This window comes from Sturnira hondurensis, unplaced genomic scaffold, assembly GCF_014824575.4.
Source record: "Sturnira hondurensis isolate 20B ecotype Veracruz unplaced genomic scaffold, ASM1482457v3 Scaffold0014384, whole genome shotgun sequence".
NCBI classification, from domain to species: Eukaryota; Metazoa; Chordata; class Mammalia; order Chiroptera; family Phyllostomidae; genus Sturnira; species Sturnira hondurensis.
Window position 1 is genome coordinate 8,438,481 of NW_028087015.1, and position 17,670 is coordinate 8,456,150.

A 17,670-nucleotide genomic window follows, 5' to 3' on the forward strand; every position below is an offset into this window, starting at 1 on the left:
TGGTGGCCCTGCCCCGCTCATGTCCACATCTGGCTGGCAAATGAAGGGGGGAAGGGTGAGCTGTGCTGAGTGCCCAGCACATGGAGCCAAGTTCTCAGGGAAAGCACCAGGGGGAGGGGACAGCACTGCGCTTATTGCACCCCAAACGAGGGCTAGCTGAACCCAGGAAGAAACAAAGTCCCATGAGCTGGTGGTTTTCCCCTTTGCCTTGTTCCCAAAGCTGTCAGAAACAGGCATTTCCAGCTTTCCTATCCTGCCTTTGCAAGAAACCTTTTTCAGGCTGAGAACTCAAACCTGGTTGGACTTTGGCATAACAGCTCCGCAGGTGGTGAATTCATGGGAGGAAAGAAACAGTCTGGCCCTCCCCCAGTAGCTCTGTTCCTTCTCCCTGAGCAAGGGTTTGGCCCTGAAAAGAGCTGGCCTACCTCTGCCCCCAGAGGCTGGAGGTTGGGGCGAGGGTGGTTCATGGGACACCTTCCCAGAGCTGACACTGGTCTGTCTACAGGGGCCGTATCTGTGTCTGAAGCAAGCAAAGGGTTCTATGAAGGCATGGAGGGGAGATGCTTAGGAGACAGCTTGGCCCAACCCCACCTCATTTCTGTCCCCCATCTTCACCCTCAGGAACTAACTACCCACCACTGCAGCCCAAATAGCTCTAAGTGGCCCTCGGACCCTCCCACTGGGGCCCCCTGGGCTAATGCATCTGCCTGACCATTCTCCCCTCAGCCTCTCTCACTCAGCCCAGCCCTCTGTCTTCTTCTGAGGCCTGTCTCAATTGCCCTCCAAAAGGGAAGCCTGTACCTGGCCACCACCTGCACCTGATCCTTCTGCCTGGACTCTGAGCCCTCACCCAGTAAACCAAGGGGCTCTCACCCCTTTCTAGAACTGAATGACACTTGGGTTATAGATGAGAACTTGAGTCACAGCCAGCTCCCAGGAAGGACCCCGGGCCCAGCTCAGACGCCTTGCATGGCCTGAAGAACAGCCACGTTAGCGCTTACCCTGCTCAGGTGCTGCCCAGGGTTTGGTGGCAGCCCTGGTGCTGCCGGTGGTCATCGTTTGTAGATGCCACTCCTGCGCACGGTTCAGGTCCGACAGAGCCGGGCACCATATGCCCTCCCTACCTCCCAGGCCTGGGCCCTCCTGGGACGCTGGAGGCATAGAGGCCAAAGCAACAGCCTGGCAGGCCCTGAAACTCTCAGAGGCTTCGTTTCACCAGGGCTGTCAGCAGCTCCAGAGGAAGGTGCCTGCACCCCTGACCAGACCCTGGTGCACATATGCACTGGTTTTCTGATTTCTACATTCTGAACATTTATTGGGAACACTCTTCCAAATGAGAGGGGTTTTGCCACATTACAAATCACCCTGGGGCAGCTCAGCTTATAGCGTGATGGGTCTGAGTAACCCTCTTAGCCCCTGGCATCACGTTCCTCCCAGTGGGGTCCAGTCCACCTCGGTTCAGAAGCCCTCATGGCCCCACTTCCCAGGCCCCTCTGACCTCACTTCCCAGTCCTCCCTGCTGGCTCCCCCAGCTGACCCTCAGACACATCCACACATGCCCATTGCAACGCTTTGCACCGGCTGTTCCACCCCTGATAATGCTTTTCCCCCTCACCCACTGGCTCACTACCCCAGTCATGTGTTCACTATTGTACTTAATGCCATTATTCCATGACATAGCCGTGTCTGTCTGTCCCCACACAGGAATGCTACCCTTGGAGGTTTGGGTGTTTTGTAGGAAGCTGCCTCCTCCTGACCCACAGCTGTGCCAGGCACAAGACATTTGTTAAATGAATATCACACTGGTGAGAGCTCACTCAGCACCCAGAACTGTGGCTGCGAGAAGATCAAATCAACCCGTTCAAGGCCTAAAGAGTCATCACTGCGCTGAGGCCGTTGACCTGCCTGGGACCCAGACTCCATCCCATGGCAGTACATGAGCCAGGAACTATGCAGGCATCTGTGTCTCTGGAAGCCAGCATGTCAGCACCCAGCAGATTCATTCTGTCTTGTTTTACAGGGTTGGATGTGGGGAGAACAGGACCGCAGACTTCAGATTGTGGTGGAGGGCACTCTAGATTTGCATGGAGGGGCCTGCTCTCTCCTGGGGACCCGGCCCACCCAGGTGAGCTCTGTGTGTGGTGATGGTGTTCCCCGCCCTGAGCCCTAACATGCCCACAGTACTCTGAGCTAATGCTGGCGCTGCTTGTTGACAGTCTGCTCGCCTGGAAGGTGTCGTCATAGGGTGTGCCATTCAGCTCACCAGACGCAGGGTGGCAGTTTGGGGGAAAAAATTGGCTGAGGAACTTAGGAAGCTGCTTCCCAGGTCCAGCATCTAGACGGTCTGCAGGAAGCTTACAGACAGGTGAGAAGCTGACAGTCATCAATATGTTCATTCATTCACTCATTCATTCATTCATTCATTCATCCATCCATCTATCCATCACCCTTGCAGGAGCATTGCTGGGGGCAAGTAGGGCTCCGGTCTTTGGGGACACAGCAGGACCAGAAAGACAGTCCCTGCCTTTTCAGCACTGACTTGGTAGTGGAGGCATCCTCGGGAACTGGGGGTTGAGGGACTGGATGGTTCTGAGCTCAGAAGAGGTGTGGCAAGAGAGATCCCAGGTAGGTGGGGCTCAGCGCCCTGGCCCAGGCGACCTGCCCGACAGGGGTGGGGTTGTGTATGTGTGTAGGGGTGTGGAGTCTGGGCTTCAGGTGAAGCCAAGGGAAAGCACGGCAGAGCAGGGCCACAGCAGAGCAGCCCACGTGCCCCTGAGCGCACCACCCTCCCAGTTTGATGGGCTCTGCAGGCAGGGCTGGGTGGGGTGCAGGCATCTGGACTCACCAGAATTGCTCTCCCCAACCCTGAACAGAGATGGGAGAAAATGGAAGACAGAGATCTGAAGAGACAGAGAAGGGCTGAAAATAAGTGCCTGAAGTCAGGAAGAAGGGCTGGAGGTCAGAGGGTGGGGGAAGGATGTGAACAAGGCACAGACGTGGGTGGAGCCTTGCCCCCATTAAGCAAACCTCAGACAGCTCAGACGCCCATGTTAGGAAAGCCCCCAGCCTCCTAGAAGCTTTTGCAAAGAACAGGGACCCCACTGTGCCCAGCATGGCTCAGGCAGGAAACCACCCACTCTGGGCTCTAGTGCTGAGGAGTGGGGAAGTGGACTCTGCTTAGACCCCCTTGCACAACACCTGGCACCCCAAGACCTGGCACCCCAAGATATGGTCCCTGAGACCTGGTGCCCTAACACCTGAGATCCAGCACACCAAGGCTTGGTGTCCGAGGCCCAACACCAGAGAGCTGCCCGCTGTCACACTCGGAGCCATGGGCAGCGTGCTCCTGGAAGCAGGCCTATTCTAGTACCTCAGCAGGGACAGAACCAGAGAAGCCCCTTCTCTGAGAGAAACTCAGAGCACCTGCCAGGGGAGGGCAGGTGGAGAAGCTGAGAAGAGCTGGCCCTGCCCTTGGCTGGCCCTGACATTGGCTGGCCTTCTTCATCAAACATGGAGCACCCACCCTCTTCGGGTGCACAGCTTCCAGTAAAACTCGTGGCTGAAAGAGAGTGAGAAGACACCGGGGAGAGGATGTGTGGGTGGAAATCCCAACTTTAAAACACTCCCTGGCTCCTGGACAGCATGTGGCAGAGGGCCCAGTCCTTGTGGCAGGAAAAGCCCACCTGTGTCCTACTGGGACAGAGTGGAACCTTCCTGGAGGGACCAGAGCTGGGGGTGGGAGTGGAGCTGACATGTCTGTGAGTAAATAAAATGTGAGGCTGATGAAGGGTCAGATTAGAGAGTGCAGAGGTAAGTCTCCGCCAACTCCTGCATTCAAAGAGTCTGTGCATGGTAAGGCTGGCCCGGGGCCAGACTCCGGAGGGACCTGGAGTCCTGGGAGCAGGTGGTGATTCTCTCCTGGGCTCAGGGGAAGCTGGCCCAGGTGGCAGGCCCCCTAGGGAGTCCCCTCTACGGAGCAGGCAGGCCTGGATGCGATTGCGCTTCCCAACCTTTGACCCCTTCCTCAGAATAGTTCAGTGAAATATCTTAGTTCCAAATGCCCCGGAATTGTTTTACAGCGGGGCTAATTCTCCCATAGGCAGTTCCTAAAAAAGAGAGAGAGAGAGAGAGAGACTTTACACCCTCAGCATAGAACCCTCCTTCCTAGAAACCCTTGGGAAAGTCCTTGTTCCCAGGCCTTGGATGATGGGTCCTCACTTCAGGCCATAGACTCCTGTCCTGCTGGGACTGGGGTCTGCAAGGGCCCACTAGCTGTTTCTACTCTTGGGAGGGCAGGGTCCACTGGGAACTCTTGCTGGCCACTCTGCCCTTCTGGGCCATCCTTGTCCTTCAGACCCTCTCATGTGTTCCCTTGAGGGGAGAGTGGGAAATCCAGCAGGTGCAAGGAGGGGAGCATGGTGGAGGGTGCTGGGAGCCCACGGGAAAGAGCGGGACAGGAGGCAGGGGCTCCTGGTCTAAAACCAGAGCATGTGAAATTAACCCCAGGCAGTAACAGCCCTGGAATATGGTTCAGGGCAGCTGGACCTCTGAGAAATCCACCATTAGGCAGGGGGTCTAGACAGAAGTCACACAGTCAGGGTGGGCCAAGGACTGAGAGCACTATTAGTGAGAGAAAGCCTGGCCTGGTGCAAGGTCCAAAGTGACCCTGATAGGGGCGGCGGCAGACTCGGGACTCCCCAAGGAAGCATGTGTCCAGGGCTCCAGGCTGGTCCAGAAGAAACCCCCACCCTGACCGGGGGCAGATGCCATCCCACTGCACAAGGACCCTCCACCTCGTTCTTCACCTGACCCTGAGCTCCGAACAGGTCCCTGGCCTGAGTGGCCCCCTTCCTCCCTGAGTTTCCTAAAGATGCACTCACAGGCCCAGATGCACACATGGGGGGAGCTGGCAGACACGAGGTCTCAGCCATTTGTGGGCACAGCCGTCACACCTGCTCCTTACCTTGCCAAGTCAGCACCTAGTCCCGGGCCCCCGAGACAGTGCTGTGATCCTACTCTCCACTGCTGTCTGTACCCAGCTACTAAGTAGAGAAGTTGCCTTAAAATATGTACACAAATGTATGGCCTGTGTCTCAGGGTCCCCAACACCTTATTTCCCCAACAAAGTTACAAAGGGCTGGAAGAGATCTGACCTCTGCCACACGAGGTACATATGCGACTAAGAACTTAGAACTGTGTGTGAGAGGCTCAAGAAATGCTTGGAAATCACTATCAATCCAACTCTTCTGTTCTGTAACTTGAGACTCAAATAGTTTGGATGATCCCTGACCATTTTAAACGATGAAAGGGGCCAAGTAGCTTAACAAGTGTGAACCCTGGACTGTGGGGCGGGAGGAAGTGTACCATGATCCAAACACATCCCTCATCTGTGCACAGGCTGGACCCTCGGCCACACGGCCTCCAGGCCCAGTGAGGTCACGGTGTGGGCATGAGTGCTCTTAGGGGTTTCAGTATAGGAGCCGGGGTTGGCTTCACAGGCAGGAGTCATCTGAGGGGGCCTGGTCCGTAAGCCAGGACCTAAGTGTAAGTCCAGAGTTCTCAGAGGCCAGGGGAAACTGCATGCAGAGGGCTGAACAGGGAGGTGGGCTGGGCTGTGGGGAGCTACTGGCTTAGTCCAGCAGAAGCCAGATCAGAGCTCTGCTTTTCACTGCAGAGAGCACAGTGGATTCTGAGGGGCGACACATGAGCCTTGGAGGGGCAGAGCATGGTGGGATCCAGATTGGAGTGAGTCTGGACCACTGGGATGGGGTGACTGGCTCGAGGTGATTCCAGGTTTATGGGGCTAAGTGTGAGCAGTGGGTCCAGCTTGTTTGCTAAGCTTTGGCGGTGAGACTGGGGGCCTGGGGAGTGGTGGAGCCGGGGGTCCATCTGAGGTGTGGGAGATGTCTGTGTAGAGATGCCTAATGACCAGCCACACTTTCAGGGAACCCCAGGCACCTGGTACCTGGAGGTGCTGGGTTGTAGGATGGTGCATGGAGGGTGGACTTAGGAGAGGCCTCAGGCCCGGGCCCAGGCCCAGGAGCAGGGCCCCAAGGTGGATGAGCAAGAAGCAGTCTGAAATGATGGAGACAGGACAAGGCAGTAAGGGGGCACTCCAGAGGGCTAGGAAAAGAGGTGGGGTCACGTGAGGCTCATGCTCTGCCATGAAGACAAGACTTGGGCAGGGTCAGTGCAGGGGATTCCAGGGGACAGGGTTATGGGGGAACACAAGGAGGGACAGGGAGTGAGCAAGCCTAGGAGAGGAGTAGGCATGCATAGAGTCCCAGCTTACTTTTTAAGATGGGGAGACTAAGTGTCCCTGCAGTACGGCCTATTCACAGGCGAGGCCCCGGTGCTGTCATAGTGGGAGCCTCCAAATACAGAACTATGTGGGTTTGGGACGCCACAAGGCTTGGCCCAGGGCCAAAGGGCACTCCAGGAGACCTTGGTCAGCCCCCTGGGTCTTCATTGTCCAGACAGCCCCCACCCTCAGCTTCCAGGGATTACAACATATGGGGTGTGGTGATGTTAAGGTGAGCCTTTTTAAATGGTGAGAGCTGGCAGGAAAGCGCATTCTGCCCTGCCCACAAGACAGAGCTGGAGCTGCCGGAGTGGGTGACCCCCACCCTGGAGAAGGCCCTCTTTGGACAGTTCAAGTCCTCAGAGACCTGCAGGACGTGGCTCTTCCTGGGTGAGTAACAAAATCTGGGCCAGGCAAACACTTGGGTGGGCGCTGACCTCCCAGCGCCCCCACCCCCACTCAGGGCTGACTGGCTGGTGCTCCGATGGCTGTCACTTTCACACGCCAGCCTCCACACCTGTGCAGACACCAGAAAGTGCACGTTTGATTACACAACAGAGATGCTGCACCTCCCAGACTGTCTTGGGCCCACCCTGCGCGTGTCATCATCCTTACGGGAGTTACATAAAGGAGGGAAGCAGAGGCACAGCCCCCCTCACCCTGCCACTCTGCCCCCCCAAAAAGATCAGTTCTTGGGTGAGCAGTGTGAGCGGCAAGGCAAGGTTCACCCAGAGCCCCAGGCTGAGGCTGGACCTGCCCAGTAAATGTCACATTGGACGTGGCCAGTGTCAGTGGTCTCCCCGAGGCAGAGGCATCTGGCAGAGACACAGCACAGGAGACCTGTGAGCTTGGTGCTCACATTTCTCTCCTGACATCACAACCGCCACCAGAAAGCCCTCTGGGGGACAAAGTAAGAACGGTGACCATGCAGGCAGGGCAAGGGGCTACACACAAACCAGGAAAAAGGAGGGAGGAGGCAGAGGGATCCAGACACCTCCTAAGAAAAAGAAAGGAGGATTTCGAGGAGGCCATTGGCACAAAGTGAAGGGAAAGGAAAACAAGCTGCAACCAGCAGCCAGGTACCCCCAAACCGCAGGTCCAAAGTCCCCTAAGGTCTTGCCCCAAATCTGTCCTTCCAGTCCTGCAGAGACGAGGATGTCAGTGCCCCCCCAAACCCCAGAAGGGGCCCTCTTCTCTCTGCCTTGCCCTTCCCCATTCCAAAACCATTGGTGATCCGTCCTTACCACCCACCGCCCCCGTCCCCGCCCCCCCCCCCCCCGCGTCTTGAGGCGGGGTGGTCCTCAGACCTCCTTCTCAATGGGCCCTCCCTCTCAGTGGGCCCTCCCTCTCAGTGGGCCCTCCCTCAGGCTCCCCCTAGTAAGTTACAAATGCCCTTACATCTCCACCCTCTCAAGTAAGACCCTCCTTGGCGTTGACCAACACTCAGAAATCCAGTCCTTCTAAGCTCTTAGGGAAGCTGACCTTCCCATCACCTTGCCGGGAGTTACAGCAATCCCCACTTTGCTAGCTCACTGGAGCAAGTTAAAAGAAGAGAAATCTTAACAGTCGGGAGTTTAAAAGAGAAACACTCTCAGTGGAAAAATCGCTCCTATAAATAGGATTTTACTGGGTTTAATTTTGAGTGGCATAGTTTCCCCTTCTGCTCTGGAATAAAGTACCCCTTCAGTGCTTGATAGCCAGGACATTCCCTCTCTCGGCGAATTAAAAAGCCCCACGAGCCCGACAGACAGAAAACCCGGCCCAGGAGCCCCGGAGAGAAGCGGCGCACTGTCCGCAGCCCTGAGTGTGCCGACTGGAGCTTGAACGCGGGGCCGCGGAGGCCGCAGCGCGCAGGCTTCCCAGACTGCACCCGCCCGGCAAGACCCGGCGACTCTCCGGGACCCGCAGTGCTGCGCCCGGCCCGGCCGGGCTCGCCGCCCCTGAGCCTCGCTCTGCCTGACCCAAAGTCTGACTTCCCCGGGCCCGGCGCGGTGCTCTCGGACCCGACCGCGGGACAACTGAGGTTAGACGCGCCCCTTCCACAAGGAAGATCGTGGACCCGGCACAGTCCCGAAGGAAGACGAGGGCCTAGCTCTGTTCCCTGGAGCCCAGGCGGGGTCGGTGGAGGGAAAGTCGCGGAGAAGCCCGCGACTCTCCCAACTCTAGGTCGCTTACCGATCTTGGCCACGCTGGCCACGAGGATCCAAAGAGCGATGATGTACGGGTCCTGGACGTGGTGCCATTTGAAGGTGACCACCTGGAAGCCCTGGCTTTCGTCGTGTTCGACAACAGGCTCCTCTGCGACGCTCCGCGCCAGTGGCAGCTCGCCCAGCGCCAGCAGCAGCACCAGCAGAAGCCTCCTACCCGGGCCAAGGGCCCCGCGCCGCGACATCGTAGCCACCGCTCAGTGCCCCGTCCAGACGCTCATGTCGTGTGAATCTGGCTGCGCTCTGCTGGACGAGCTGCGCCGCGGCTGCTGGACGCGCCAGCCGGCGGGACTCGCGAGGGGTGGTGCGGAGTCTGGAGCGCTCCGGGTGCGGGCGGTTGTCCTGGTCCCCGCCCGCCGGGGTGGCCTTTAATCCCGCGGCCCCCTCCCGCTCTGGGGCGGGGCGTTTTCGCCCCCGCCTCGCACTTGCAAACGCAGACACAGCCCCGAGTTCTCGGCACGCCCACCTCGGGCCAAACCAGCTTCTTGACCTCACCTTCCCTCCCCCACGTACGGGTCCCCTTTGTCCCCCTCCCTCAGTAGCCTGTACACTCTGCGCTCCGAGTGCTACCCACTCCCGCCCTCTCCTGGAGCCCGAGGCTGCAAGGTGCAGGCGGGGAGGTCCGTGAGGTGGCAGGGCGATGGGGGACCGCCTCCCTTGGGGACGGAGAGCAGAGCTGGGGGCTAGGGGTCCCTATGGGCGTGGCTGCCAGGTGACGGGTGCTCCGGGCCTCTGGCACTCCTTGGCGTTAGTTCAGCTCCCGAGTTGCCTGAGGCCTCCGTGGGCACACTGGTCGAAAGCAACTCCTCCACAAACGCAGGTCCCGAGGCTGTTAGACCCCACTAGGGCCTCGAGCGCCAGGCCGCCAGCCTCTTGCTATCTTCCATATGAACCTGTATTTCATAGCAGGATCCAACAACTTGTCAGAAAACCAGGGCCTCCTCCTCCCCAACCTCCAGCAGTGCAGAATCCAAGTCGCTGCCCTTCCCCACGCGTGCCCCCTGTTCCTGTGTGAAAGATAGCTTCTGTGAGGGGGCCCACCGCCCCCACCTCAGAGCCCAGTGGCCCTGCTCAGACCTCTAGAATCAGACCAGAAATGCCGTTTTTTACCTTAAGGTGGGCTTCAGATTGATTTGGGATGGACAGCTCTGCTGCCCCTGGGGTCTGCAGTGTCTGCAGATGGCTCACCTGGGCATCTCAGATTCCCAGATGCCAACGCGCCTCACATTTCCTCCCCAAACCCACCCTGCAACATCAGCAGGGGCAGCCCTGCCTTCTGTTCACCCCCAGACCTGGGATGCATACCTGACTTCTCCTTAGGCTCACACTGTTTCCATCTCAGAAAACCTGTCTGTTCTAATTGCAAAAGACAAAGGGAACCAACCACTGCTCAGCAACCCTGGCCACCACTGGCTGCTGCAAAGGCAGATGCCTGGTCTAGCCGCACCCCCCCCCCCATTGGACCCTTCAACTCAGAGGAACTCTCAAGACTCAGGCCCCTCCCTGACTTCCTCTGAGCCTCCTCCTGACAGATGTTCCCCCTCTATTGGGACCCGAGCTCCCTTGGCTCTGTAACGTCTTGCTCCAATGTCACCTCTTTGTTTCATCCCTTGATCTCTCAGCTCCCTTGCCCCCTCCCCAACTTGTGTTTCTCCATGCCTGCTGGGCTTTCAACATGCTGTCTGCTCCATTTGCCTGTTGACTGTCTGCCCTCTCCACGGGAACATCTGTTACCTGAGAGAAGGGCTTCACGAAGCCCTCCAAGCTCACAGCTGCATCCCTAGTGTGTGAACCAGTGCCTGGCACACAGGAGCATTCAGGAGACATTGGTCAGATGAATGGACAATTGATGGACAGGTGGGTAAAAGGTCAGGTGGACACATCTAATATCTGAGTATATGTTGGTATCTTAGGAGGAGGCGAAGGCAGTGCTGAGCTGGACGACTTCATTCCTTGAGTTCTCTTCCTAGTTTTGAAACCAGAAAAGTCAGCATACGTGCTGCCTGTCACTACCAGAACCAGTAAGTAGAGACAAGGATCAGATCTTTAGGGGCACTTTATTCAGATGCTGGTGATCTCAGAGGACAGCAGTTTTTAAAAACCATCTTAACAGCTCATCTCAAGCCCACCTTTTATAGGGAGAAGGAAAGTGTAGGTAAGGAGTTTGGGAAAAGGTTGATCAGATCAAAGTTGCAATTTTTCTAGTATTCTTTATTTGGTGATCAAAAATTCTTCATCTGAGTCATGGAGGGTCCCTTCCTGGAACATAATGGCTTGGATACCATCTGCAGGCTTGCAGAGCCTCTGGGGCCCAAAAGGTAATTGCTTGTGGACCTCCTTGATTCAGTAGTTTGTGCATTCCAGTTCCTGGAATAACAGCTTTGCACACGCATTAATCACTTAAGCTTATCAACTGTAACTGAAGATAAAATCTTTAACTCCGGAGTTCTCCTATCAGTTTCTTATCGTGAGAGGTGGTTATCAGTCAGGTAAAGGAGAGAATGTTTAAATCATGCTCGCTTGGCTGGGTGGCTGGATGCTGAAATGGTGAGAGAAACCAGGTGGCCATTGGGAGGATGCCGCAGAGGGTGTCAGTATTTACTGGGGGTCTTGGGAGCACTTGCCAGCTGTAAGGGTCTCTGTGGTAGCCCAAGGATGATGGGGGAGAAAGGCCAGGCTCAAGGTTTTTTGTGAACATGGGGTGGGGGCTGGACTGAGCTGAGCACAGGGTCTAGTCCACAGCACCCCTCAATGGGAGTATGTGACTGGCAGCTGCTAGGATGGCCCTGCTTGGTGGGCCATGGTGGGTGGTCTGTGGTGGTGATACAGATAGCCTGACTGGACCACTGGGAGGAGGCAGCAGGAGGGGAACAAGAGGGACCACTGGAGGAGATTGTGGAACCACCTGAGGCAATGGCAGGCCAGTGACTGAGCTCCTGCCTTCCAAACACTCCACCTCTGGTAGAAGGTCCTGCTCCTGGCAGCAGGTCCACTGGCCCTGGTGGAGATGGCAGCAGGCAGAAGTATTGTACTGAGCATGCGCAAAGCTAAGAAGACCATTGGAAAGTGGGGAAAGCCCTCCTACCTGTTTCCAGTAACTGGTCGGGAATAGGACCAGAGGAAGACAGGCATATGCACCATAGAGATCATAATGGTGGCAGGGAAGGTGCTGGATGGAAGAAGCCTGTCAGTCTAACCTGGGGCAAAGAAGGATTGGTCAGGGGGTGGGCCCTCCTGGAGTACACAGAGATTTGGAAAGTGAATTGGAATTTTTTTCATCCCACACCCAAAACTAAAATAGACCCAAGGGAAGGCAAGGATGCACAATCTCACCAATCTGGCTAATGCAGTGGCTGGTGCGTTCACAGGAACTTCTGGCCCTGGAAGTGCATGGTCAGTGCTGGTGCCAACCCCACACATGGGTTCCAGGATAGAGTCTGGGGCCTGACAATGGCTGAGAGAAAAACCGAGCTGCCTGGTTGACCACTCAGTGGCTGCCTGCAGTTCCAGAAGGACAGTAGTTTAAATAAGAGAAGGAACTCTGGACATTGCCTTTGGTTTTGGTCTTGGTCTGGCTGAGGATGGCTGGGCTTTTCTCCAGGTTTCCCCAAAAAGATGGGCTTTGAGAAAAGAAACTGCCATTTTCCCAGGTGGTGCAGCATTTGAATAAAAACCTCTTTTCTTTCTCACCAGCCTCTGCCTCTAGAATTTACCTATTTATGCCAGCAGGCAGCCGAACCCCCTCTTTGGTTCAGTAACCATTGCTCCCAGCACAAGCTTGTCCATGGAGTACCTGCTTCTGTCCCTAGCTCCATTCTCAGCCTCTTGTCCTAAAGGTAGAGCCAGCTGGACGTGATTACCTGCAGCCCAGACACCCTCCTTGTTCCTTTCTCAGAGCTCTTGGGTGAAGACTTTACAGGAGCATCCTCTTTGATGACAGTGCCCTTGCATTCCACAGGAAAGCCAAATGTCCACCAGAACAGCATGTACTCTGATGCCTAGTGACCCTCTGGTCATGTTACCCTTAGAGCCTTTCACCAGAGCCTGTCCTAGGAGCTCACAGCATTTCTCTTGGGAGCAGCTTCTTCTGAGACCCAGGAGGTAGTTCAAAGGGCAGAGAACCAGTGGATTCAGAGTGAGACTGATGTCAGTCATCAGCCATCACACAGTGTGGGTGGCCACAGGTAACCCAAGGACAAGGGACAGTTGAAAGGAAGCAAGCCCCTGTGATGGTATGGTGGGAGCATGGAGTGACTACTCAGGGCAGGCAAACTGGTGAAAAGCAGGTTGTTTGTAAGATCTTTGGGCACATATAGGATGAATGCATTTGTGCTCTATGTTGCTGGAAGGCTCCAGGGCAGGAGGCACTGCTCAGCCTCTTGCCTGGGAATGGTGCAGTGGTGAAGATACCAGGCCCCCTTGCAAGCAGAAGTCAGTTTACATGGGTGGGGAATATGTGCACTGCCCCATTCTCCCTAATACACCACCCACCCACTAACCCATCTCTCCATAGTGTTCTCAATGAGGATTGGGGCAAGGGATGGGTGGGCATCCCCAAGGCCTCTCTCCCTCTAACTGGGCTGTGGTTTTAAGCAGGTCTGCAGCATTCCTCCCCTCTAGGGCTACCATTATGAACAGCACCCCTGGAGTTGTGCAATGGACATTTCAAATATCCCAGTAGCTAAACGTAGCCAGAGGCCTGGGCGTGTGTGTGGTGGGAGGTGTCCTCAGGGCCTGGCAGGTGTGTGATGATCTGATAACCACCTACCTTACTCACCACCGCAGTCTGCACTGCAGAGTTCTCCCGCCCCACGTTCCCCAGAGGTGAGGATGACTGGTGGGTTTGCTTGCACAGTCTTTGTGTTAGCTCAGGATCAAGGTTTTAACCAGGTTCTGGTTCTGGTAAGAGCCTCTTCTTGCCTTGGTGACAGCCACTGTGTCCTCCTGTGGCCTTTCCTCGGTGCAGGAAAGAGGGGAGAGAGAGGGAGAGACATCTCTCTTCTTCTTCTTCTTTGCACCAACCCTATGGGATTAAAGACCCACCCTTATGAATTCATTTAACCGTAATTACCTCCCAAAGTCCCCATGGCCAAATGAAGCCACAGTGCGTGCTAAAGGGGCAATATATGAACGGGAGGACACACAGAAACTCGGTCCATAGCACAAGAGAAGATGCCATGATCACATGACTGACTCAAAAAATGTTAAAACAAAGCAAATAACCAGTCGAAAAAGAACTGCAATCTACCATAGGTATCTGAACTTCAACATTAAGAAAATAAGAGTGAAAAACATCACATGCAGTCCATCATGGTAATTTCTGCTTATGGACTTCCTTCACACAGTTCATGAGAAAAATCTCAGGAGTAAAGAGACAAAGGGTTTCAGGTCTATATATGCTTTTGCTGACAATACACAGATGTGAAAGTTAAGTTTTAATGTAACTTCAAGACGTTTAAGGCCATACACACAGGCATTCACCACCCACCCCCAAAGTTTATTTTTAAACCTGAAGCGCTCAGACACTAGCCCTTCAAGAGGAGAAGGACCCCAGTGTCATTACACTCCCAGCCAAGTCCTACCTAGACACCAGACCCCTCTGGGTGCCAGCCACTGTCACCGTGTTTGTCCTTCCTTATCCACTGCTGTGACACAGCTGCATTTCTCAAAAGAGGTCATAAGCAGCGTTCTTCTGTGGTCAGCCTGTGGTGGCCCTGGGGCCTCAGGTGAGCCTGGAGCCTCTCCAGCCCACGGCCAGTGACCAGTGTGCAGGTGAGAGGGTTCAGGGAAGCGGGGTCTCAGGATGAGCCACATCACTAATCTTGCCACCTTGGCCACAGTGTCCCCAGGACCTGGGGTCACCAGGCTGTAGCCACAGGCTGAGACTGTAGTCACACCTCATACCTTCCCACTGCATTGCTGGGCAGGTAGCTTGGCAGAAGGTGGGTGCAGCAGCCTGGGTGGGGTTTGGGGGTTTTTGTCCCAAGGATCTTGGGTCTGCCTTGACCTCCATGCTCCTGGCTTGGCACCCTTTCCACCCTTGGGGACACAGTGGACCGTCCTAGACATGGACTCTGTAGAAGCCCCTCCCCCAACCATTTTGATCACTCCTGCTCCTGTCTTCTGTCCTTTGTGCTGTCCTGCCAGCCCTGCCACACGCTCTGGTGGGATCCCCACTCCCCTGGCCTTACCCTCTCCTCAGAATGGCCTTGACTTTCTGGAGGCAAGAACCCCATCTGTGAGGAAACGCCTACCATGGGCCACGCCCCCTGACATCCAGTTGCTGGGACCCCTTTCTAGGGAACTGCCTGGAGATCCGCCTGCACAATGTACCCTCCCCCCCACCCCCATCCCTTCCCCCCTCCCCCGCCCCAATTCAACCCCGAAGCCAGTTCCTCACTGAGGCCCCACGGAGGCCCAGGGCACAGTGACTGACCATGTCTCCCCACCCCTCAGGCAGCCCAGAAACCAGCCCAGTCACCGAAAACTGGAAGCATCCTAAACGCAGTGGACCCCCTGAGTCCTGCAAGTGCAGAGAAGGTACAGGCGGAGGAGCTGACCTTCGTATTAGAAGAGCCGCTCACTGAGTCCTCGCCCATACAGATTAAAGGAGAAAGCTCAATGATCTGTCACTGGAAGCAGAAAGGGCCTTTGGGAAAACTATAAACCTGCTCATGAGAAAACAGGCAAGAAGGAAAACTCTTAGCAAACTTAGAACAGAAGCAAGTTTTCTTAACCTGACAAGTAGGATCTACAAGTCCCGCAGTGAGCACAGAGCTGAGAAACTAGGACCCGCCTTCTGGAGGTACCGAGCCTGTCCAGCCGCCTCCCTCCCTGCTGTTTTCTGTGCAGTTGAGCAGATGGAAGAGAAGCTGTGAGAACGAGAACAAGAACGGAAGGAACAAAGTTGTTCTTAGCGTGTGAGAGGCCACCTGTAAGTAACGCCCAAAAGGACTCACAAAACCATTAGAGTTAAGGAGAGTGAGATCAGCAAGGCTGCTGGCTACAAAAGCAGTAGTCCATTTCTTTACACCACGACAGCTGCTTTAGAAAATGAAAGCTAATTTGAAATATTGTTTACACCGCATCAGAAACCATGAAACACCTAAGGGGAAAAAATCTGACAAAAGATACGCAAAACGCTTATGGCAGGGTTCTCTCAAACCTGCCCACTGGCTCTGCGGTTTTCTTGGTAGAAAGGTTTTAAATTATGGGTTTCATTTATTTAGAAAATATAAGACTATTCAGACATTCTGTTTCTCTTTGTGTTCTTTCTGGTAAATTGTATTTTCAAGAAATTTGCTCATTTCATCAAAAATTTTGTTTGTTGAGGTAGAGTTCATAATGTTCTTTTACTGCATTTTTATGTCTATAAAACTGTGCGGTGACACTTCCCGTTCTATTCCTCGTGTTGGTAATTTTTGTATTCTCTCTTTTTGACGATCTTTTTTATTAATCTTTGCACAGAATCAGATTCTGGTCCTGTTGATGTTCACTGTATTTCTGCCTTCTCTTTCACAGACTTGTACACACTTCTTTCCTTGTACTTTCTTTGCTTTGATTTTCGGGTTCTTTTTATAACTTCCTGAGCTGGAAGCTTAGGACATTGACTTTCAGTGTTTCTCATTTTTTAGTACATGACTTTTTCAGAAAGCTATGAAGTTCCCTCTGATAACTACTTTTGTGCACTTCAGCAGTTAGAATATGTTGCATTTTCCTTATTCAGTTCAAAATGCTACCTGATTTCTATTGTGCTTTCTTCCTTGGCATGAGTTACTTAGAGTGCATTGTTCGGGTGGCAGTTGATTTCCAGGCGTTCGGAGAGGTTACCTCTCCGACACGGAGACAGTTGCACCACGGCAGAGAAATGCACCGCGAGGCTCCAGTGCTTTCACCTTTGTTAGAACTTGCTTTGTGATTGAGAATCTGGGCCCCTCCGGTAAGTAGTCCATGTGTTTCTGATAAGAGTGTGTATTCTGAACTTGTTTGACGTAAGGTGCTATGTTTGTCCCTTTGGTCAAATTGGTCAATTAAGTGGTTCAAATTCTCTGTTTTCTTACTAATTTCAGTAACTGAGAGACACGTGTTAAAGTAGTCACACTGGTGGCTTTGCCAGTCATTTTAGTTCTATCGGCTTCTGCTTCTATGATTTAAGCTAAGGAGGAGAAAGAGTTGCAATGTTCAGGTTGAGTTGGCTCCTTATCATCATGGAATGTCCTTCAATTTCTCTCCTAATATTTCTTGCCTAAAATCTGTGATATTCACGCAGCCACGCAGCTTTCTTCTGGTTAGTGAGTGTAAGGTATGTCATCCTCATAGTGTTTTGCTCACAGCCTCCCAGTGTTCCTATATTGAAAGTTCATTTTTTGTTTTCTCATCAAGTCTGAAAAGATTTATCTTCATGCATCTATTCTTAACTAGTAACAACACACAAATGGCCAACCTGTATATTTAAGATCTGGATGTTGCAGTTAACCTTTTGCTCCTTACATGAGTGACAGACATTTGTCTTTCTTAACACTTACACTTCGCCACCAGAGACACAGCTTCATTTGTTCCACCAGTCGCGTGGACTCAGCTCCATCTGATCCATCACTCACTTGGACTCTGCTCCTATTGGTCCATCACTTACTGAGACTTAGCTCCTATTGGTCCATCACTCCCTCAGACTCAGCACAAAGAAAAGTGAATTTGCTCTGCATGTCTGTACTTGAATGTTTTCCTCTTCCTTTAGGCCTTGTTGATTCCCCAAGCTCCCTTTTTATATTCACTTCCCTGCAGCTAGCTTGGCTTGGACTGCTAGGTTCTGTGCTTGACACAGACATCCCTCAGTCAACACCTGGGAAGTGGACCCTGCCAGGTAAAAGTCAGAGGATGACACAAAGAGTCATTAGCTTGGAGACGCAGGGGAGGAGAGATCCAAGAGGCTAGGCCACAACTGGATCTCCCTATGTCTGAGATTCAGGCCTGCCCACTGCTTTGCCCAGCTGTATTCCCAGTCACTGCTCATGCAGAATTCAGCTTTTGTTGGTGTCTCAGAGGCTTCCCACACTTGAGTGGTCATCCAGGTCTCCTCCTTAACTTCTTCTCAGGCCCAGAGGCCTGCCAGGGGCTCAAGAGTATGTCCTAGCTGGACACATTCAGGTTTATTGGGCTGAGCTT

At 54.1% G+C, this 17,670-nt stretch overlaps 1 protein-coding gene across 2 annotated transcripts in view; it reads right to left on the bottom strand.

Moving 5' to 3' along the window:
• Positions 1–8,856, bottom strand: part of SLC9A3 (solute carrier family 9 member A3) — a 49,692-nt gene extending 40,836 nt beyond the window's left edge. For both annotated transcript variants that reach the window (XM_037062925.1, XM_037062927.1), the window contains exon 1: positions 8,477–8,856. In XM_037062925.1, coding sequence (XP_036918820.1) covers positions 8,477–8,693 — 217 coding nt within the window. In that variant the 5' untranslated portion in view covers positions 8,694–8,856. The remainder of the gene's footprint in view (positions 1–8,476) is intronic.
• Between the last annotated feature and the right edge of the window lie 8,814 nt (positions 8,857–17,670).